General features: G+C 49.5%; 1 protein-coding gene across 2 annotated transcripts in view; it reads left to right on the forward strand.

Moving 5' to 3' along the window:
• pld3 (phospholipase D family member 3) overlaps window positions 1–22,898 on the forward strand; it is a 38,769-nt gene that overhangs the window by 8,332 nt on the left and 7,539 nt on the right. The window contains exons 3-10 of one of the 2 annotated variants that reach the window (XM_072490324.1): window positions 3,338–3,406; window positions 4,965–5,137; window positions 6,042–6,225; window positions 9,087–9,204; window positions 11,722–11,849; window positions 13,254–13,454; window positions 14,933–15,072; window positions 18,787–18,949. In XM_072490324.1, the coding sequence (XP_072346425.1) occupies window positions 3,338–3,406; window positions 4,965–5,137; window positions 6,042–6,225; window positions 9,087–9,204; window positions 11,722–11,849; window positions 13,254–13,454; window positions 14,933–15,072; window positions 18,787–18,949 (1,176 nt within the window). Of the gene's footprint in view, window positions 1–3,337; window positions 3,407–4,964; window positions 5,138–6,041; window positions 6,226–9,086; window positions 9,205–11,721; window positions 11,850–13,253; window positions 13,455–14,932; window positions 15,073–18,786; window positions 18,950–22,898 lie in introns of those variants that run through there. The other variant, XM_072490323.1, reaches the window with a different exon arrangement.

A 22,898-nucleotide genomic window follows, 5' to 3' on the forward strand; every position in this document is an offset into this window, starting at 1 on the left:
TCTCTGTGTGAGTGTGTGTGTGTTTATATTTTATGTCTGTGTGTGTGAGAGTTGGTGAGTGGGTGTGAAAATGAGTGTGTGTATGTGGCTGAGTGTGTGTAAGTGTATGTGTGAAAGTGAGTTTGAGTGAGTGTGAGTTTGTGTGTGTGAGTTTGTGTGTGTGAGTTTGAGTGTGTGAGTTTGAGTGTGTGAGTTTGAGTGTGTGTGAGTTTGTGTGTGGGAGTTTGTGTATGTGAGTTTGAGTGCGTGTGAGTTTGTGTGTGTGAGTTTGTGTATGTGAGTTTGAGTGCGTGTGAGTTTGTGTGTGAGTTTTTGTGTGTGAATTTGAGTGCGTGTGAGTTTGTGTGTGTGAGTTTGTGTGTGTGAGTTTGAGTGCGTGTGAGTTTGTGTGTGTGTTTGTGTGTGTGAGTTTGTGTGCGAGTTTGAGTGCGTGTGAGTTTGTGCGTGTGAGTTTGTGTGTGTGAGTTTGTGTGTGTGAGTTTGAGTGCGTGTGAGTTTGTGTGTGTGAGTTTGATTGCGTGTGAGTTTGTGTGTGTGAGTTTGTGTGTGTGTGAGTTTGTGTGTGTGAGTTTGTGAGTGTGAGTTTGTGTGTGTGAGTTTGTGTGTGTGAGTTTGTGTGTGTGAGTTTGTGTGTGTGAGTTTGAGTGCGTGTGAGTTTGTGCGTGTGAGTTTGTGTGTGTGAGTTCGTGTGTGTGAATTTGAGTGTGTGAGTTTGTGTGTGAGTTTGTGTGTGAGTTTGTGTGTGAGTTTGTGTGTGTGAGTTTGTGTGTGTGAGTTTGTGTGTGTGAGTTTGTGTGTGTGAGTTTGTGTGTGTGAGTTTGTGTGTGTGAGTTTGTGTGTGTGAGTTTGTGTGTGTGAGTTTGAGTGCGTGTGAGTTTGTGTGTGTGAGTGTGTGTGTGTGAGTTTGTGTGTGTGAGTTTGCGTGTGTGAGTTTGTGTGTGTGAGTTTGTGTGTGTGAGTTTGAGTGCGTGTGAGTTTGTGTGTGTGAGTTTGTGTGTGTGAATTTGTGTGTGTGAATTTGTGTGTGTGAGTTTGCGTGTGTGAGTTTGCGTGTGTGAGATTGTGTGTGTGAGTTTGAGTGCGTGTGAGTTTGTGTGTGTGAGTTTGTGTGTGTGAGTTTGTGTGTGTGAATTTGTGTGTGTGAGTTTGCGTGTGTGAGTTTGCGTGTGTGAGTTTGCGTGTGTGAGTTTATGTGTGTGAGTTTGCGTGTGTGAGTTTGCGTGTGTGAGTTTGCGTGTGTGAGTTTGCGTGTGTGAGTTTGCGTGTGTGAGTTTGTGTGTGTGAGTGTGTGTGTGTTTGTGTGTGTGAGTTTGTGTGTGTGAGATTGTGTGTGTGAGTTTGTGTGTGTGAATTTGTGTGTGAGTTTGTTTGCGTGTGTGAGTTTGTGTGTGTGAGTTTGTGTGTGTGAGTTTGTGTGTGTGAGTGTGTGTGTGAGTTTGCGTGTGTGAGTTTGCATGTGTGAGTTTGCGTGTGTGAGTTTGCGTGTGTGTGTTTGTGTGTGTGAGTTTGCGTGTGTGAGTTTGCGTGTGTGTGTTTGCGTGTGTGAGTTTGCGTGTGCGAGTTTGCGTGTGTGAGTTTGAGTGCGTGTGAGTTTGTGTGTGTGTGAGTTTGTGTGTGTGAGTTTGTGAGTGTGAGTTTGTGAGTGTGAGTTTGTGTGTGTGAGTTTGTGTGTGTGAGTTTGTGTGTGTGAGTTTGAGTGCGTGTGAGTTTGTGCGTGTGAGTTTGTGTGTGTGAGTTCGTGTGTGTGAATTTGAGTGTGTGAATTTGTGTGTGTGAATTTGTGTGTGAGTTTGTTTGCGTGTGTGAGTTTGTGTGTGTGAGTTTGTGTGTGTGAGTTTGTGTGTGTGAGTGTGTGTGTGTGAGTTTGCGTGTGTGAGTTTGCATGTGTGAGTTTGCGTGTGTGAGTTTGCGTGTGTGTGTTTGTGTGTGTGAGTTTGCGTGTGTGAGTTTGCGTGTGTGTGTTTGCGTGTGTGAGTTTGCGTGTGCGCGTTTGCGTGTGTGAGTTTGTGTGTGTGAGTTTGCGTGTGTGAGTTTGCGTGTGTGAGTTTGCGTGTGTGAGTTTGCATGTGGGAGTTTGCGTGTGTGAGTTTGCGTGTGGGAGTTTGTGTGTGTGAGTTTGTGTGTGGGAGTTTGTGTGTGTGAGTTTGTGTGTGTGAGTTTGTGTGTGTGAGTTTGAGTGCATGTGAGTTTGTGTGTGTGAGTTTGCGTGTGTGAGTTTGCGTGTGTGAGTTTGCGTGTGTGAGTTTGCGTGTGTGAGTTTGCGTGTGTGAGTTTGCGTGTGTGAGTTTGCGTGTGTGAGTTTGCGTGTGTGAGTTTGCGTGTGTGAGTTTGCGTGTGTGTGTTTGCGTGTGTGCTGGCCCCGTGGACACTCTGCCGCGGGGTTGGAGAATCCCACCCAGTAAGTGTGAGTTTGAGCGTGGGTGAGCTTGATGAGTGTGTGAGTAATGTCTCACAGTTCCAGCCCACCTTTGCGTCAGGAGTGAGTCACTCAGACATTCGACCTCTGTGGGCCTCACAATCCAGTCTGACCCTGGATCAAGGTGCGGAGGAGTCCATCTTCCTGCCTTTACTCACCTTGAATGTGCCCCCCCTCCCTCATCTACCCCTCCCCCACCACCCCAACCCCAGTGGCACTGAGGCTAACTAACTTCCTCCCGACCGGCCAAACACTTTGTGCCCTGGATTGTGAGTTTGGGGTGGAAATGTGGGTCGGTTTCCTGCGACTACGGTTCAGGACTCAGTGACCTGCTCCAGTAACACGAGGCCACGATCCATTTCATTTCCTGTTTCTGAAGCTTGATTGGATTGAGATGGTAATTGCCGGGTCAGGCTGAGGTGAGGGGGCTGATCCACGGTCAGAGGGTTGTGAAACTCTGAAACTGGCAGCTGCAGAGAGCTACATTAGCTCAATCATTCCAGGCTGAAGCTGACCGATCCGATGGACCCAGGGGAATGAAGGGGGTTTCACAGCGCCAGGGACCCAGGTTCGATTCCCGGCTTGGGTCGCTGTCTGTGTGGAGTCTGCACGTTGTCCCCGCGTCTGCGTGGGTTTCCTCCGGGTGCTCCGGTTTCCTCCCACAAGTCCCGAAAGACGTGCTTGTTAGGTGAATTGGACATTCCGAATTCTCCCTCTGTGTACCCGAACAGGCGCCGGAGTGTGTGTGGTGTAATGATCAGTACAGGACCTTCAACGGCGATGGCTTCCACTGTCAAACAGCACGCTCAGTATCTGGACTCACTCATAAAGAATGGTCAACTGGTCAGGGGTCCCCGCCCTGGGGGATGGTTGCACTGCCGTTCTGCCGTTTAACAGGCGTGTTTTCTCTCTCGCTCCCAGGTGAAGACTCCGCACCTCTTTCCCGACTGGAAAGGGAATCGTAGCTCGTGGAGTTCCAGGCTGCAGAAGGTAAGGATGGCACGCTGGCTGTGTGTCTCATCTGGGACATGGAGGGTTTATTCTGAGTGTGAGAGGGGCTGGGGAACAGGGTTATCCATTGGGGCTGACGTCTTATTGGCCTTCATTGCGAGAGGACTTGAGTACGGGAGCTGGGCTGTCTTACTGCAGTTATACGGGGCCCTTGGCGAGCCCGCAGCTGGAGTACTGTGGCCAGCTTTGGTCTCCTTATCTGAAGAAGGATATACTTTCCATAGAGGGAGTTCAGCCAAGGTTCACCAGACTGAATTCTGGGGTGGCGGGATTGTCGTATGAGGAGAGATTGGGTCAACTAGGCCTGTATTCGTTGGTATTCAGAAACACGAGAGAGGAATCTAATTGAAGAGTATAAACTTCTGACAGGGCCGGACTGACGGGATGCGGGAATGATGCTTCCTCTGGCTGGAGGGTTTGGACGAAAGGGGGACACCGTCTCAGGACACGGGGCAGGCCACTTAGGACTGAGAAAAGGAGAAACCACTTCAGTCAGAGGGTGGTGAGCCTGTGGAACTCCCCACCACAGAAGGCTGTGGGGGTGAATGGATTTACGAAGGAAATAGATTCCTAGATTCTAAAGGGGTCAAGGGGTATGGGGGGTGTGGCCTTGGGATAGAGGATCAACTATATTGAATGGCCAAGCAGGTTTGATGGGCCGAATGGCCTACTCTCGCTCCGGTTCTCTAGGAATTGCCCTCAGAATGCTGGTTATCGCCATGCCAACAAGCAGTGTTGGGGCCTAAGAAGGGTTAAATGGTGAGGACAGATCTGCACAAAGGAGATTTGTATTCCTTCCAAACAGATCAGGCTAACGGGTGATTCACTTAATGTGGTTAATGTAATTGAAGGGAGCATGATTTCATACTGAGGAAGCTGGGGCATTCGGGAGAAGCAATCTGAGTGGAGAAGCCTGCAGCTCTCCCCGCAGCAAGGCAGCTGAGCCCGAGCCATCAGCCTGAGAGATTGATAATGGGGGCCGGGCCAGAGAATCCCCGCGATCGGCGGCACTGGCTCCGGCGTGGTTGGCGCACGGGGGGGGGGGGGGGGGGGGGGCGGCCTGTGTGGTCCGACCCCGGGGGGCTCCGATGTGGCCTGGCCCGCGATCGGGGCCCACCGATCGGCGGGCCGGCCTCTCTGGCTGGGGGCCTCCTCTCTTCCGCGCCGGCCCCTGTTCGTCCTGCGCCATGTTGGGGCCGGAATTGCTGTTGCTGAGGCCGTGTTGACGCCGTCGAGAAACGCGACGGCCTTTCCGACGGCGCCAACACTCAGGATCACACAACCCGCCCGTGATACCCATCAGCCATGAGCAATAGGATGGTGCGGCTGACTTGAGGGGCTGAATGGTCTGCTCCTGTTGCTAAGTTCCTCATCTTTCTTGACACTGCAACTTGCAATTGTTACCCAACGCATTAATCAAGGGTTTTGGTGAGGAGGTGATGCTTTACTCTGGCCATGGAGTCTCACCATTGGGTGGGCCTGCACTGAGATTAGCCGAGATCCTGAAACCCTGCTCCCCCTCCATTTCCTCCTCCAGATCTATCGAGAGGCGGCCTTGGTGCTGATGGTGATCATCGTCCTCATCGTCCTGATGATGGTTCAGTTACTGCTCTCCCCCTATGCTCACCAAATGGACAAGAAGGCCCACGCCCCCGGTGGGTCAGTAGGAGCTGCCGACGATCTGGAGATGGGCCGGGCCGACACGTGCAGGTACCAGGGGTGGGGGGATCGGCGACAGGGGCACCAGCTCCTCCTGTGGGAACCTGGGGGAATAACAGGCTCTGCAACACCCCCTGTAGGTACCTTGGTGAAGAACAGGCACCTGTAGGTATTTGGGGGAATAACAGGCTCTGCAGTGCCCCCTGTAGGTACCTGGGCGAATAACGGGCTGTAGTGCCCCCCACCCTGTAGGTACCTCGGTGAATAGCAGGCTCTTTCATGCCCCATGTAGGTACCTGGGTTGAATAGCAGACTCTGCAGTGCCTCTTTTAGGTTCCTGCGGGGAATAGTAGGCTCTGCAGTGTCCCCTGCAGGTTCCTGGGGGAATAGCAGTCACTGCAATGCCCCCTGCAGGTTATTGGAAGAATAGCTGGCTCTGCAGTGTCCCCTGCAGGTTCCTGGGGGAATAGCAGGCTCTGCAGTGCCCCCTGCAGGTTCCTGGGGGAATAGCAGGCTCTGCAGTGTCCCCTGCAGGTTCCTGGGGGAATAGCAGGCTCTGCAGTGTCCCCTGCAGGTTCCTGGGGGAATAGCAGGCTCTGCAGTACTCCCTGCGGGCTCCAGGGAGAATAGCAAGCTCTGCAGTACCCCCTGCGGGTTCCTGTGGGAATAGCAGGCTCTGCAATGCCCCCTGCAGATTATTGGGAGAATAGCAGGCTCTGCAGGGCCCCTTGTAGGTATCCAGCAAGGCAAGTCAAAGGACTGTAATCCTTCCTGTCGGTATCTGGGGACAAAGAGGTGTTTGGAACATCCCCTGAAGGGAGTTGTGGGATTATCTGCAGGTACCTGGGGGGTGGTAGATATAACCAGACCTCCTGATAAGATAGAGCTGCCTGTCTAATGTCCGAGCTGTGAAGCCCTGTCAACTAATTCCGTCTTACACTCCTTCTCCTCCCAGTCTCGTCCTCGTTGAGAGTATTCCAGAGGGGATGCACTTTGGGCCTAATTCCACCATAAACCCATCCATCTTTGACGGCTGGATGAAGTTGCTGAGCGTAGCGGAACACAGCGTTGACATCGCCTCCTTCTATTGGACAATGCAAAACAATGACACGCACACCTCCGAACCTACAGCCAACCAGGTACGGCCCAGTTCGATATCAGTCACACACATGTTGGAGGCAGTTCAGAGAGGGTTCTCCACAGGCTGGTTCCGAAGGGTTTACCTCATGGGGAAATGTTGATCAAGTTAGGTCTGCACCCACTGGTGTTTAGAAGTGATCGGAAGTGATCTTATTGAAACATTTAAGGGTCTGAGGGTGTTTAATTGGGAGGTGCTACAGTAGCGTTCCCTCTCATGAGGGAATTTAAAAGTAAGGGGTCTCTCATTTAAGATGGCGACGAGGAGGAATTTGCCATCATAGAAGGTGGTTAGTCTTTGAAGTTTTCTTCTCCAAGTGGTCAATGAATATATTCCAGGTTGAGTTATCTTTGATCGATAAGGGAGTTGAGAGTTACGCGGGACAGGGAAGAAAGTGGAGTTGTGGCCACGACCAGATTAGCCACGATTTTATTGAATGACAGAGCAGGATCGAGGGGCCGAATGCTCCTATTCCTTATGATCGCTCATCAATATATAAATTATCCTCAATACCCATCTCCTCTATCCTGAGGCACTTGGGTAGCAACGGGTAGCCAGGTTGGGCACTACAGTACCACAATACCGCACCGAAAATGGCGTCATGCAACAGGGTATATATAGGTCCTTTAACAAGCAGTAATTTGTATGACAGAAATCAGAGGAAGAAAGATAAGTAAATATGAAGTGGACATTGTTGATTGCAGATTTATGAGGATTAAGAACAGAATCTAACAATGGATTGACAAATATATAAATGACTATTAAAAAGAGCATGCAAAGGTCTGGAGGAATATAGATTAGTGGAAATGATGGATCGTATGCAATGGTGAAAGGGAATTAAGGATAATATGCAAGGCCGGCAAGGTGGTTAGCACTGCTGCTTCACAGGCACCCAGGTTTGATTCCAGCTTTGGTTGTCTGTGCGGAGTCTGCACATTCTCCCCGTGTCTGCGTGGGTTTCCTCCGGATGCTCCGGTTTTCTCCCACGGTCCAAAGATGTGCGGGTTAGGTGGATTGGCCACGCTAAACGTTTTTTTAGTTATTTTTAAAAATAAATTGAGAGTACCCAATTCATTTTTCCCAATTAAGGGGTAATTTAGCGTGGCCAATCCACCTACCCGGCACATCTTTGGGTTGTGGGGGCGAAACCCACGCAGACACGGGGAGAATGTGCAAACTCCATACGGACAGTGACCCAGAGCTGGGATCGAACCTGGGACCTCGGCTCCGTGAGGCAGCAGTGTGGCCGTATCTTTTTATTAAAACAGTAAAAAAATATATACAAGGCCAAACGGTACAAACACTCACTTTGTGTTGGAGAAACAGGGTACCCTCCCCTCAGTACCAATTTACAGGGAGGGGGGGGGGATACTCTGATCATCGTGGGCCGAAGGGCCTGTTCTGTGCTGTATTTTCTATGTTCTATGTTCTATGTTAAAACAGTTCACAACACGTTTCTACAAAAAACAAACGCATGCTAAATTGCCCCTTAGTGTCCAAAGATGTGCAGGTTAGGTGGATTGGGCGTGCTAAATTGCCCCTTAGTGTCCAAAGATGTGCAGGTTAGGTGGGTTGGCCGTGCTAAATTGAACCTTAGTGTCCAAAGATGTGCAGGTTAGGTGGATTGACCATGCTAAATTGCCCCTTAGTGTCCAAAGATGTGTAGGTTAGGTGGGTTGGCCGTGCTAAATTGAACCTTAGTGTCCAAAGATGTGCAGGTTAGGTGGATTGACCATGCTAAATTGCCCCTTAGTGTCCAAAGATGTGCAGGTTAGGTGGGTTGGCCGTGCTAAATTGCCCCTTAGTGTCCAAAGATGTGTAGGTTAGGTGGGTTGACCATGCTAAATTGCCCCTTAGTGTCCAAAGATGTGCGGTTTAGGTGGATTGGCCGTGCTAAATTGTCCCTTAGTGTCCAAAGATGTGTAGGTTAGGTGGGTTGGCCGTGCTAAATTGCCCCTTAGTGTCCAAAGATGTGCAGGTTAGATGGATTGGCCATGCTAAATTGCCCCTTAGTGTCCAAAGATGGGCAGGTTAGGTGGATTGGCCGTGCTAAATTGTCCCTTAGTGTCCAAAGATGTGCAGGTTAGGTGGGTTGGCCGTGCTAAATTGCCCCTTAGTGTTCAAAGATGTGCAGGTTAGGTGGATTGCCATGCTAAATTGCCCCTTAGTGTCCAAAGATATGCAGGTTAGGTAGATTGGCCATGCTAAATTGCCCCTTAGTGTCCAAAGATATGCAGGTTAGGTAGATTGGCCATGCTAAATTGCCCCTTAGTGTCCAAAGATATGCAGGTTAGGTAGATTGACCACACCAAAATTTCACCTTAGTGTCCAAAGATTAGGTTTCGGGAATAGGGCGGATGAGTAGGCCAAGGTGGAGTCCTCTTTTGGATGGGCCGAATGGTCTCCTCCTTCACTGGAGGGGTTCTATGGTGTGGAGAAATAAAGATGAATGAAAATTAAGGAAAGTAAATATAATGTGGATGGGGAGAAAGGCTATTTTTGGAGATTATTCAGTGTGGGTGACCTGATAGTAATGCCCCTGGGCCAACAAGCCAGAAGCTTGGGTTAGTTCCAGCACGGCAGCTGGGGGGAGTTTAAATTCCACTCTCCACCCCCACCAATTTTAGACAGGCAACTTCTGCAGGCCAATCAGGGGGCCTAGCCGGTGAAGCCCACATCCCAAAGGTGATTGTAAAAAAAATGTAAAAGTGGGACCACTATTGACTCTCCTCGTTCTCCAGGCTCGAAGGTGTCACCCAGCAGTTTTCCGCGTTGAATTCGGTCTGTTGTGTGTCCGTTTGAAGTCTATTCTCCTCCGCCTTTGCTGCACTTTGGGCCCTGACGAGTAACCTGTCTCCTCAGGGTGAGAAGGTTTTTCAGGAACTCAAGCTGGCCTCGGGAAAGCTAACCCTGCGCGTCGCTGTCAGCCACCCCTCGAGGTCCCAGAGCCTGAAGGACCTGCAAATTCTGGCAGAGAGCGGTAAGTTTACCGGCGCGTCGGAACGCTGACGATCTTCCGGAAGGTTCGGTGCCACTGAGCCCGCGGGTCTGTGATGCTTTGCAATGAATTTTCGATGCGCGATGGGGGAATATCTTCAGGGCCGAGCCAAGATGTGAGTCTAATTGGATTGTTCCCTCAATGATCCGCCACAAACGTGATGGGCTGAATGGTCTTTTTATTAGTCTTGTGGTGTTTAATAACTCAGACACCCAAGAAGGCTTCCTGTTGGCGTCGGCTGCGAGTTAATGGGGAGCGGTCTGACCTTGGGGGTCAAGAGATGGTGGGTGAGGGTTGCCTCCAGGAATTAAAGGTCACTCCCCGGTTCTCCGCCCTGAGCCACCCCGGAGAGAAAAATATGTAGTTTCTAAAATAAATTCACCGAAAGCTCCTCTTTACCAGATGTAAAAGTATTGAAAACGGTGGGGGAAAAGAGGGATTGTTTGACTGACGGTCAAATTCCATGCAATCGGGTTACGAGTCTTTTCGTTTTCCGACTGGCGTGGGAATGCCGGATGTCGCGAGGATAGACGCGTTGGCCGACTAATGGCTGGGGCGTGGGGGGGGGGGGGGATCATGTGATAGAACCTCCAGGAATACATTTGATCTCAGTTGGTAACCTTGGTGTGGATCCCTGGGAAAAAAACATAGAAAATAGGAGCAGGAGGAGGCCATTTGGCCCTTCGAGCCTGCTCCACCATTCATTATGATCATGGCTGGTCATCCAACTCAATAATCTGCCTCCCCCCCCCCCCATATCCTTTCAGCCCTTTGGCCCCAAGATCTTTATCTAACTCTTTACAATGTTTTGGCCTCAACTACTTCCTGTGGTGGTGAATTCCACAGGCCGACCACTCTCTGGGTGAAGATATTTCTCCTCATCTCTGTCCTAAATGGTCCACCCCGAATCCTCAGACTGTGACCCCTGGTTCTGGACACCCCCCACCATCGGGAACATCCTTCCTGCATCTACCCCGTCCAGTCCCCCCCACCATCGGGAACATCCTTCCTGCACCTACCCCGTCCAGTCCTGTTAGAATTTTCTCTGAGATCCCCCCCTCATTCTTCTGAACCTCAGCGAATACAATCCAAACCGACTCAATCTCTCCTCGTGCGTCAGTCCCTCTATCACAGGAATCAGCCTGGTAAACCTTTTCTGCACTCCCTCCAGAGCAGGAACATCCTTCCTCAGATAAGGAGACCAAAACTGCCCACAATATTCTAAGTGAGGCCTCACCAAGGTCCTGTATGATTGCAGCAAGACATTCCTGCTCCTGTACTCGAATCTTCTCGCGATGAAGGCCAACATACCATTAGCTTTCTTTAGCTCCTGCTGTACCTGCATGCTTACCTTCAGTGACTGGTGTACGAGGACACCCAGGTCCCACTGCACATTCCCCTCTCCCAATCGATTGTCATTCAGGTAATAGTGTGAAGTGATGGAGGGATTGCCCTGTGAGGAAATATTGAATATTAAATAGCCTGGGCCTTTAGTCACTGGGGTTGAGAAGAGTGGGAGGTGATTACACTGAAACACACAAAATTCTCACAGGGCCTGACAGGGTAGATGCAAGTAGGGTGATTCCCTGGCCGGGGGGAGTCGAGAACCGGGGAACACGGTCTCTGAATGAGGGACCGGCCATTTAGGACCGAGGTGAGGAGGGATTTCTTCAGTCAGAGGGTGGTGAATCTTTGGAATTCTCTACCTCAGAGGGCTGTGGAATCTCAATCAATATGTTCAAGACAGAAGTCGAGAGATTTCTACATGGTAAAATGGGGGCCGGTTTAGCTCAGTTGGCTGGGCAGCTGGTTCGTGACGCGGAAGGAGGCCAGCAGCGCAGGTTCAATTCCCGTACCGGCTGAGGTCATTCATGAAGGTTACCCTCAAGCCCACCTCTTGCCTGAGGTGTGTGACCTTTGGGTTAAATCACCACCAGTCAGCTCCCCCCTCAAAGCCTCTGGTCGTCTCGGGTGACGGTGACTTTACATCTTAAAAATGTCAAGATACACAGGGCAGGAAAACAGTGTTGAAATTGAAGATCTCCTTAAAAGGCGGAGCAACCATCAATTCAAATACAACCCCCAAAGAATACAACATTAAGTAATCCTTAATAACTTCCCAAACAACATCCAGAAGACAAAATAAACACCTTTTAACAGAAGCACATTAGGTTTACATTCACTGCTGAGAACATTTATAATTCTGAATTCACCAAATGATCAAGAGACGGTCTTTTCATGGCAGAGAGATCAACAGTACACCTGCTTTGTCTGGCTTCAGCTCCAACACTGAAAACAAAACTAAAACACACCCTGCAGCAAACAGCCTAAAACAAAAGTAAAAAGCTGACAGACAGCCCAGCTCCACCCACACTTTGACATCACTGATAAACACCTATTTCTTAAAGGTACATTTCGTGACCACCCATTTCTTAAAGGTACTCTCACATGACACAAGCCATGCGGTTATTGAGCCCTGTGTTTTTTTTGCGTTGACAGGAGCGAAGACCGCCGTCGTGGACATGCGCAGGCTGACTGACGGGGTTCTACACACAAAATTCTGGATCGTGGACAGGAAGCACGTGTACATTGGAAGTGCCAACATGGATTGGAGATCACTGACCCAGGTACTGAGGGGAAGCTGGGACAGACAAAGCCAAAACCTTGTCAATAAGTCAAATTCCAGCACTCTTGACTCTGATTCAAACGCCTTGAACTTTCCGGGAGAACATCAGGACTACGAGATGTACAGGGTCAAGTACAGAGGTAGACATTAGACAGGGTAGATTCAGAAAGAATGTTCCCGATGGTGGGGCAGTCCAGGACTAGGGGTCATAGTTTGAGGAGAAATTTCTTCACCCAGGCAGTGGTGAATCTGTGGAATTCGATACCACAAAGTAGTTGAGGCCAAAACGTTGTCTGATTTCAAGAAGGATTTCGATATCGCTCTTGGGGCTAAAAGGATCAAGGGATATGGGGGGAAGGTGGGATCAGGGTATTGAAGTTGATGGTCAGCCATGATCATAATGAATGGCGGAGCAGGCTCGAAGGGCCGAATGGCCTCCTCCTGCTTCTATGTTTCTATGTGTGGCGCCCTCAGGTTTCGCGACCGAGAGGTTTTACTTCCGGCCCCCTCCACAGACTTGAGCCTAAGGTCCTGGCTGGAGCTTCAGCGCAGTGCTGTGGGAGTGCTGCAATGCCAGAGGTGCCATCTCTCGGATCAGGCTGAGGCCCAGCGGCCCAGTTGGTTGGAAGTAACAATTGCCACAATTTGAAGAAGAGCAGGGGCTTTGCTGCAGACGATGTTCAAAATCTGTCCTTCAACCAAGATCTCCAAAAAGAAAATCATTTATCTCATTGTTTTCTGTCTGTGCATTATCTGGACTTTGATTTATTGTCACATGTGCCGACGTACGGCGAAAAGTATTTTTCTGTGGCCAAGGGAACGTACACAGTGGACAAAAAGAATAATCAACAGAGTACATTGACCAATGGTACATCGACAAACAGTGATTGGTTACAGTGCGGAACAAGGGGCCAAACAAAGCAAATACATGAGCAAGAGCAGCATAGGGCGTCGTGAATAGTGTTCTTACAGGGAACAGATCAGTCCGAGGGGGAGTCGTTGAGGAGTCTTGTAGCTGTGCGGAAGAAGCTGTTCCTATGTCTGGATGTGCGGGTCTTCAGACTTCGGTACCTTCTGCCTGATGGAAAGGTCTGGAAGAGGGCAAAGCCATTCTGGGTGGGAGGGGTCTCTGATAATGCTCTCTGCCTTCCTGAGGCAGCGGGAGGTGTAGACAGAATCAATGTGGGGGTGGGAAGCATTTGAAAAACATTTAAACTGCTCTGTGATTTGCTTGGTGGAATCCTGTTGATGTGGAAGGTGCTAGGCAAATGCAGGCTCTTTTCAACAGGAGCTTTGTTTCTTGAACACGCAGGGCTGGGGGAGCGGACGCGGGGGTTGTGGGTGGGTGGGAATCGCAGTGTCCTCTGGGATTCATTACCCTAAACATATTCCCCCCTTTCGGCAGGTGAAGGAGCTAGGCGCCGTCATCTACAACTGTAGCTCTCTGGCCGAGGATCTGGGCAAGATCTTCGAAGAATACTGGACCATAGGTGGACCCAACAGCAGCATCCCATCTACCTGGCCCAGTAATTACTCCACATCCTTCAACGAACAATCCCCAATGGAACTGGACCTCGACGGGACTCCAGCCAGCGTCTATTTCTCAGTAAGCGTCGCAAACATGTTGGCTGGATGCCAGCCGCAGGGAGGGTGTTGGCGTGGTGATGGTTGGTTCCTTCAGTTGGTCAGCCGCCCGTGTCCCTCAGTGTTCGGCCTACTCAGTTAGTGGTGGATACCACCCGGTCAAACCTGAGGACCCCCCACCCAGGGTGCATCACTCGCCTCAGTGCTTTCTCCTAACCCTAGAACACCAGAAACAGGAGCAGGGGAAGGCCATTCGGCCCTTCGAGAGTGCTCAATAGGATCATGGCTCATCTCAGGCTTCAATTCCACAAACCAGGAATCTGCCTAATCCCAACCTTCAATGTGTTCGACAATGGAGCACCCACAATCCTCTGGGGCCGGGAATTCCAAAGATTCGCAAGCCTTGGAGTGAGGTTAGCCCGGTTGCCTCACGTCGCCGAGGTCCCAGGTTCGATCCCGGCTCTGGGTCACTGTCCGTGTGGAGTTTGCACATTCTCCCCGTGTCTGCGTGGGTTTTGCCCCCACAACCCAAAGATGTGTAGGCTAGGTGGATTGGCCACGCTAAATTGCCCCTTAATTGGAAAAAATGAATTGGGTATTCTAAAGTTATTTTAGAAAATGATACCACCCTTGGCCAAAACACTCAGCACTTCCTCGTGCCGTATCCCTCGATACCCATCTTATCCACGTGTTTGTCAAGATGCCTTTTGAACCGTTAATGTATCTGTTTCCACAACCTCCCCTGGCAACGCGTTCCAGACACTCACCACCCTCTGTGTAAAAAAACTGCCTCTCACGTCTCCTCTAAACTTTGCCCCACTGACCTTTATCCTATGCCCCCCGATGACTGACCCCCACCACCCTGGGAAAGAGTGCCTGCCCATCCACTCGATCCATGCCCCTCATAACCTTGTATACCTCTATCAGGTCGTCCCTCAATCTCCGTCGCTCTAATGAAAACAGTCCGAGTCTATTCAGCCTCTCCGCATAGCTAACACCCTCCATACCAGGCAACATCCTGGTAAACCTCCTCGGCACCCTCTCCAAAGCCTCCACATCCTTCTGGTAGTGTGGCCACCAGAATTGTGCGCAATATTCCAAGTGCGGCCTTACCGAGGTTCTAGACAACTGCAGCATGACTTGCCAGTTTTTATACTCGATGCCCCGTCCAATGAAGGCAAGCATTCCGTCTGCTTTCTTGACCACCTTGTCCACTTGTGTTGCCACCTTCAAAGATCTGTGGACCTGCGCTCCCAGATCTCTCCGACTTTCTATATTTAACATGCTGCCTGTGAGTGGGGTGGAGGTTTAAATGGATAAGCCCTTCCTGTTCCTGTGGTAGATGATGATTGGCTGAATTGGCTAGCTGAAGCTGTCATGTATCCTGGGCAGGATCATTCTATTCCTATCTGCTGTCCCGCCTAACAGTGTTAGACAGTTTGACCGATGGCAGATTGGGCTTGAGTTACCGTTGACCTCTTGACCCCCTTTGTCTTTCAGAGCTCCCCCCTCTCATTGTGTTCGGAGGGACGAACGGACGACCTCACCTCCATCCTCAGCATCATCGATAACGCGGATCAGTTTGTTTACGTGGCAGTCATGAATTATATTCCAGTGACCGTCTTCTCTCATCCCCAAAGGTGAAAGGACCATCCTATATGTGTGTGCGTGTGCATGTCCAGATCCACCCCACTCCCTCTTTCCCCCTCTCTTGCTTTCTGGGATAGGTTTGCTCCATTGAGGTGGGAAACTCCAGTTGGGATATTTCTTCTGGAGACACGGATGGGAGTGGGGTGCAGGGGGGAGATTGGGGGGGCAGGGTGTTTGGAGGTGGACCCATGCCAAGGCAGGCTATTTATAAAGCCTGCCTCCATTCTCAGGGCTTCATCACCAATTGTCTTTTTATACTTGAGGCCCCACCCCTCCTCAACCATCTCCCTGTACCCCTTCCTGCCCCTTCCTGCCCCTTCCATGCCTCCATGCTCTGCATGCCACTTTCACAGCCCCCAGCCTGCTCCATGCTCACTCGCCCAGTGTGGTCTAGACCAAAGGAGTCATAAAGTGACAATAATATGCATTCGCAAATATCCATTCGGAAATCTGCTTTGAATAGACAGCCAAACTTATAAAAGTGTCAATCAGACAGAGACTTTATGGTATCAATATCAGAAACTTTACCTTAATTCACATCTCAAACATACAGACATTGAAAACAAAATTCAAAGAATAGATAATTTATTAAAGCCTCTTAAAGATGTTAGTCAATCAAAACATTTCCACTTGTGGAAACAGACCCCTGCTGAGTATAATTCATCAACGAGTCTTGGAGCTCAGCCAAGCATTCATGATGAGGCCATCTTGTGAATTGTGTGAACAGAATAACTGACTCAATGTCTCTGTCAATGGCTCCCTTTCTGTTTTCCCCTCTAACTATCTGTATCTCTTCTTGTTTGTCTGCCTGGCATTATGTCTCTGTCCTTTTTTCCTTCGTTTTTCTCTCTCTCGCATCCTCATTCTGTTTTAATAATTAAGTGTGAAAGTTAAGTTCCTAACATCTTAGTTTGAACTTTGTCCTGCTCCTGCAGTATAATTTAAAGTATCACTCCAGATTTTCCCATTCCCATGTCTGGGAGGTCTGGAGGTCCAGTCTCCAGCTCGTCTCCTCTCACTGAGCCAATTTGCAGCCGGTTTCGAGCACTGTACCTCTGAGGCCAGAATGCCCCCACTGAGGTACAATTGTTCACTAGGTTAGCCATGAACCACATCTAATCGGAAATCCACATCTGGCTAAATACACTTTGATGGGTAAATAATAAGTGGGAGCGAGACAGTCTTTGGGGACTTTACCTCAATACTCACACAGAGTCTGCAGGTGAACTTAAACCTTTTTGTGGTCTTGGTGACATTTTCGACAACACCCAGTTTTTATTTTATTTATTAAAGCCTCATAAAGATGTTAGTCCAATCAAATCAAACACTCCATTTCCGCTTGTGAAACCAGACCCCTGCTGAGCTATTTCATCAGCGAGTCTTGGTGTTCAGCCAAGCATTCATGATCTTTGTCACATCCTTCCTGAAGTGCGGTGCCCAGATCTGGATGTGGTACTGTAGCTGAGGCTGAACTAGTGTTTTATTTTTTTCCATAAACTCAGAGTACCCAATTCTTTTTTCCCCAATTAAAGGGGCGATTTAGCGTGGCCAATCCACCTACCCTGCACATCTTTGGGTTGTGGAGGTGAGACCCATCCAAACAGGGGGAGAATGTGCAAACTCCACAGGGACAGTGCCCCGGGGTTGGGATCGAACCTGGAACCTCGGCGTCGTGAGGCAGCAGTGCTAACCACTGCGCCACCGTGCCGCCCCAGTGTAATTCTTGAACGCCAACAAAAACAAAACGGCAAGAAAGCAGAATAATAACATTCAGTATATAATTCTTAATGTTTTCCATAATAGATCAATGTATAATACATTGTGTAAATATGAAATTCTGTTCCAAAAATACTTTGTAAAAGTGTTGTTATTTTATGTACTCACCAGTCCATTATTTAGATTTAGATTCAGCTTTAGATTTATTGTCACGTATATCGAGGTATATTGAAAAGTATTGTTCTGCGTTCAGTTCAGACAGATCATGCCATACATGATAAACATAGGACAGACGATAAATACACAATGTAAATACATAGATATGGACAAGGGGTGAAGCATTATTTCATTTGAGTCATTCCACCTCACTCACCTCCGTCAGGAGGCAGCAGACTCACAGGGTGAGGGTCCTGAGGTTGGCTAATGTTGGAGACCAGGAGGTTCTGCAGTGCCAGGGTGAAAGGGCTGGGTTCAGCCAAGCCGCAACTCGGCTGTGGGTGCATGTCACAATCGGGGCTGGGTGAAGCAGCCAGGGGCCCAGAAAGACAGGCTGAGAGATGAGCAGGGCAAGGTGCAGGGCTGGACACGGTCTGGGCCTGGGTACTGGTGCAGGGAGGCGTCACAGCTCGCAACCCCATTCACTGGTCCTGATTGGGGTCATCCACTAAATTATGATTTCCTCTGTCTGTGCCTGGGGGGCGGGGGGGGGGGGGGGTAGGTGCATGGCCAGCTCCACACACTCTCCACAATCTCACCCATAGCCTGAGTCAACATATCTCCTGACCCATAGGAATAGGATGAGGCCATTCAGCCCCTCGAGCCTGACCTGCCATTCAATGAGATCATAGCTGATTTGTGGCCTGACTCCATATACCTGCCCCTGACCCATATCCCTTAATACCTTTGCTTAGCAAACATTTATCTATCTCAGATTTAGAATGAACTATTCTAGCTTCAGCTGCTGTTTATGGGAGAGAGATCAAACCTCTACCACCCTTTGAGTGAAGAAGTTCTTCCAAACACCTCTCCTGAATGGTCTAGCCCGAATTTTTAGACGATGCATCCGAATTTTACAATCTCCAACCAGTGGAAATAGTTTATCTTTATCTACCCTGTCTTAATATCTTGAATATTTTGATCAGATCACCCTTTAACCTCCTAAATTCTAGTGAAAACAAGTCTAATTTGAGTGATCTCTCCTCATAACTCAACCCTCAGGTTTTGTTTTAGTAAACCTACGTTGCACTCCCTCCTTCCTAAGGTGTGGTGCCCAGAACTGCTCACAGTGACTCCAAGTGGGGGCCTAACCAGGGATTCGTAAAGCTACAGCCATCCCTTCACATGTGACAGGAAACCGAAGCCCTGATTGGCCTCCTGGGTGAACACCAAAGACCTAACCAAGTGTCTTCCCAGGTGTCCTGGCCAATGGCAATCCGAATCAGAATGACCTCATTGGGGCGGCACAGTGGCGCAGTGGTTAGCACTGCTGCCTCATGGTGGCGAGGACCCGTGTTCAATCCCGGCCACGGGTCACCGTCCGTGTGCACATTCTGCCCGTGTCTGCGTGGGTTTCACCCCCACAACCCAAAGATGTGCAGGTTAGGTGGATTGGCCACGCTAAATTGCCTCTTAATTGGGGGGTAAAAAAAGAATGACCTCACTGAGAAACAGATGACCTGGCCCTTAATATGCCACTTTTTATGGGATCTTGCTGAGCACAAATCAGCAACCGTGTGCCTCCAGCAGTTTAGCAACGACATGTCAAAACAGCGCTCCCTCGGATGTGAAAAGCGCCGCAGTACTGCAAGTTCTTTCTTTCAGGCGAGGCAGGTCAATCTGATCCAATGAATCTCAGGAGGATGATGGGAAGGGGACTTAGGGGGCGGGGCAAGGTTGCAGGACGCATTCACAGGGACGGGGGTTCCCCGGTGTTGGCCCATTGGCGAGGTCGACGCTGGCTAACGATGATTTTAACTTTCACCATTTAGGTACTGGCCCGAGATTGACAGACACTTGCGGAAGGTAGCGTTCGAGAAGAGGGTGAAGGTGAACCTCCTCATCAGCTGTTGGCCGCACTCCAACCCCTCCATGTTCCCGTTCCTCCGCTCGCTGGCAGCTCTGAGTAGACCGACGTCGCTAAATGTGGAAGTGGTGAGTGAGTGGCCATCTCGAAGGGCAGACGTAGGGCGAAACTTGGCTGAGAATCCCTTCCTTGCAATGGCGTGTTTCTGGATATTCCTCTTAATCTACTACTCAAAGGCAATGTCACAGGAGAGGCCATTCAGCCCCTCGAGCCTGTCCTACCAGTCAATTAAGAACAAGGAAAAGTACAGCACAGGAACAGGTCCTTCGGCCCTCCAAGCCTGTGCCGACCATGATGCCCTAACTTTTAAAAAAACGTGATGTGGAGATGCCGGCGTTGGACTGGGGTGAGCACAGTAAGAAGTCTTACAACACCAGGTTAAAGTCCAACAGGTTTGTTTCAAAGCACTAGCTTTCGGAGCGCCGCTCCTTCCTCAGGTCAACTACATGGCTGTGGCTCTGGAGTCACATGTAGGCCAGACCGGGTAGGGACGGCAGATTTCCTTCCCTAATGGGACATTAGTGAACCCAGATGGGTTTTTACGACAACCGACATGGTCGCCATTAGACTTTTAATTCTAAAAGTTAATTCTCCTGAGGAAGGAGCAGCGCTCCGAAAGCTAGTGTTTGAAACAAACCTGTTGGACTTTAACCTGGTGTTGTAAGACTTCTTACTTTAAAAAAAAAAAACAATCTGCCCTTACTCGGTCCATGTCCCTCTATTTCCCGGCCCAAGTGTTATCGAGCCAAAGCTTTACAATTCCTTCTGAGGAAAGGAATCCGAGTGTTAGGTTTTCTTTTTTTCTCTAAACGACCCGTAACCCTTTTATCGGAGGTCTTGAGGCGCAATGGGTAGTACCCTTCCCCCCAGCCAGAAGCAGCAGGTTCCAGTTCCTTGATGGTCCAAGGAAGGCATCAACGTGCAAAGTCCTCCCAACACACGCCAATAGCGGTAAGAGTGGGAGGGATTCCTGGTCAGTCATGAGAGCGAAAGAATGTTGGAGCCTTGACCATCACTATCCGCAGCTCCAGACAGGGGAGGTGCTGGCGTAGTGGTATTTTCATTAGACCAATAATTCCGGAGACCCAGGTTAATCTTCTGGGGACTTGGGTTTGAATCCCACCGTAGCAGACGGTGAAATCTGGAATTAAAGGTCTAATGGCGACCATGTCGATTGTCGTAAAAACTCACCTGGTTCACTAATGCCCCATTAGGGAAGGAAATCTGCCGCCCCTACCCGGTCTGGCCTACATGTGACTCCAGAGCCACAGCCATGTAGTTGACTCTTAAATAACCTCGGAAATGGCCGAGGAACCCAATCAGTTCAAGGGCAATTAGGGATGGGCAATAAATGCTGACCCAGACAGCGATACCATTCATTATCTATTCTTTCGGGGATGAGGACATCTTTATGTTGCTGATTACTAATCGCCCTTGAACTGAGTAGTCATTTCAGAGGACAGTTATGAGTCAAAGAAAAGTACAGCACAGGAACAGGCCCTTCGGCCCTCCAAGCCTGTGCTGACCATGCTGCCCGTCTAACCTAAAACCTTAACTTATGGGGTCCGTTTCCCTCTATTCCCATCCTATTCATGCATTTGTCAAGACGTCCCTTAAACGTCACAATCGTCCCAGCTTCCACCACCTCCTCCGGCAGCGAGTTCCAGGCACCCACTACCCTCTGTGTAAAAAATTTGCCTCCCACATCTCCTCGAAACTTTGCCCCTCGCACCTTAAACCTTTGTCCCCTAGTAATTGACTCTTCCACCCTGGGAAAAACATCTGACTATCCACTCTGTCCACGCCCTTCATCATTTTGTATAATAATAATCTTTATTAGTGTCACAAGTAGGCTTACATTAACACTGCAATGAAGTTTCTGTGAAAATCCCCTAGTCGCCACATTCCGCCGCCTGTTCGGGTACACTGAGGGAGAATTCACAATGTCCAATTCACCCAACAAACACGTCTTTCGGGACTTGTGGGAGGAAACCGGAGCACCCGGAGGAAACCCACGCAGACACGGGGAGAACGTGCAGACTCCGCACAGACAGTGAGCCAAGCCGGGAATCGAACCCAGGTCCCTGGCAGTGTGAAGCAACAGTGCTAACCACTGTGCTACCGTGCCGCCCTAGATTTCCATCAGGTCGCCCCTCAACCTCCGCTGTTCCAGTGAGAACAAACCGAGTTTATCCAACCGCTCCTCATAGCTAATGCCCTCCATACCAGGCAACATTCTGGTAAATCTCTTCTGGACCCTCTACAAAGCTTCCATTTCCTTCTGGTAGTGTGGCGACCAGAATTGAGCACTGTCAACCAAGTCAACCACATTTCTGCGGGTCTGGTGCCTCATGTAGGCCAGACCGGGTAAGGAAGGCAGATTTCCTTCCCTAAAGGGAAGATTAGTGAACCAGATGGGTTTTTACAACAATCGATAGTTGTCACGGTCACCATTACTGAGACTAGCTTCCAATTCCAGATTTTATTAATTGATGCCGTGGTGGGATTTGAACCCATGTCCTCCAGGACAATAGCCCCGGGCCTCTGGATTACTAGCCCAGTGATATAAATACTACACCACCATCTTGTCCCTGTATGTAAAAGAACATGTCTCCACGACAACTCAACTCCTTGAATGAACTGCAACACCCCAGCAACAGCCCTTCTAATTAGGTTCTGATCCTGATGTACCTGTGATGTACCCACCCCCCCGGGATCAATACATCCATCCTGAGGAGCAGTGCTCGGAATGGACTGCAGTGCTCCAGACTGAGTTGCAACCGGAGTTTTATTCAGCCGTGACATAACTTACACCTGTTTGGTGGCATAGTGGTATTGTCACTGGGCTAGTAATCCAGAGACCCAGGGTAATAGTCTGGGGTCCTGGGTTCCAATCCCACCCCGGCAGATTATGCAATTTGAATTCAATAAAGATCAGGAATTTAAAGTCAGACGATGACCGATGAAACTGTTGTCGATTGTCGTAAAATTCCATCTGGTTCACTGACGTCCTTGAGGGATGGAAATCTGCCGCCCTTACCCAGTCTGGCCGACATGTGACTCCAGACCCTCACAGCGATGAGGTTGACTCTTAACTGTCCCCCCCCCTCTGAAATGGGCGAGCGTGACACTCAATTAGGGACGTGCAACAAATGCCGGCCCAGCGAGCGACGCCCACATCCCAAGAACAAAATTTCAAAGTGTTCGGGTCCCTCGGTCTAACATTCCGATGGCCTTTCAAGTGATTGCTTGTACAGTCAAACACATTTTCAGTGATTTACCCACTTGGATCCCTAAGCCTTTGCCGTCCCTAGCTCCTTGTCCGTGTGGGCGGCACGCTGTGGAGGGTGAAGCCCCCCCCATCCCGCCCACTCACTGAAGCCCAGCTCCACTCATCTCATTATCTTAGTATTATGATTCCATGCCAGACCCCAAACGAGGCTTGGATACTGGACAGAAACCCCAATAATTTATTTTAATTTTGTCAGACTGTGAGGAGAAGGTACCTGGCCCCAGGAGTGATTTCACACAAAGTAGGGATGTGATATATTGAAACAAACTTTATTGCTAACACAGGATTAAAATATCTTTAACATCACACCAGAAAGTAGTTTCCAATTACCCCTTAAACAATGCTAATCAATACCGTGACACAATAATCCTTAACTGCTATCTTTGCTTCCAATCAAACAACAAAACCAACTCTGGTCTCAATCCACTTTTAAATACAGTTAGCACTCAGGAACACTTGCAGACAAAGATGTTTTGAATACTCCATTTTGAGGAAAGAGATTTTTTTTGAGACGGCTTAAAGAAAGAGACGTGACCCCCTGTCAGAAACAATTTAGAATCTGTGGCTATATTTCTTCAGAAACTTTCTCAGCTCACCTTCCAGCCAAAAACTAACCCTGAAAACCCCAATACCTGACTACATCAACCTGGCTCCTCCCATTAACTACATCATCTCACTAAACTGAACACAATGTCTCCGATGAACAGCTCCACAGGGGACCCTTT

This window comes from Scyliorhinus torazame, chromosome 25 (assembly GCF_047496885.1).
Source record: "Scyliorhinus torazame isolate Kashiwa2021f chromosome 25, sScyTor2.1, whole genome shotgun sequence".
Taxonomy (NCBI): Eukaryota; Metazoa; Chordata; class Chondrichthyes; order Carcharhiniformes; family Scyliorhinidae; genus Scyliorhinus; species Scyliorhinus torazame.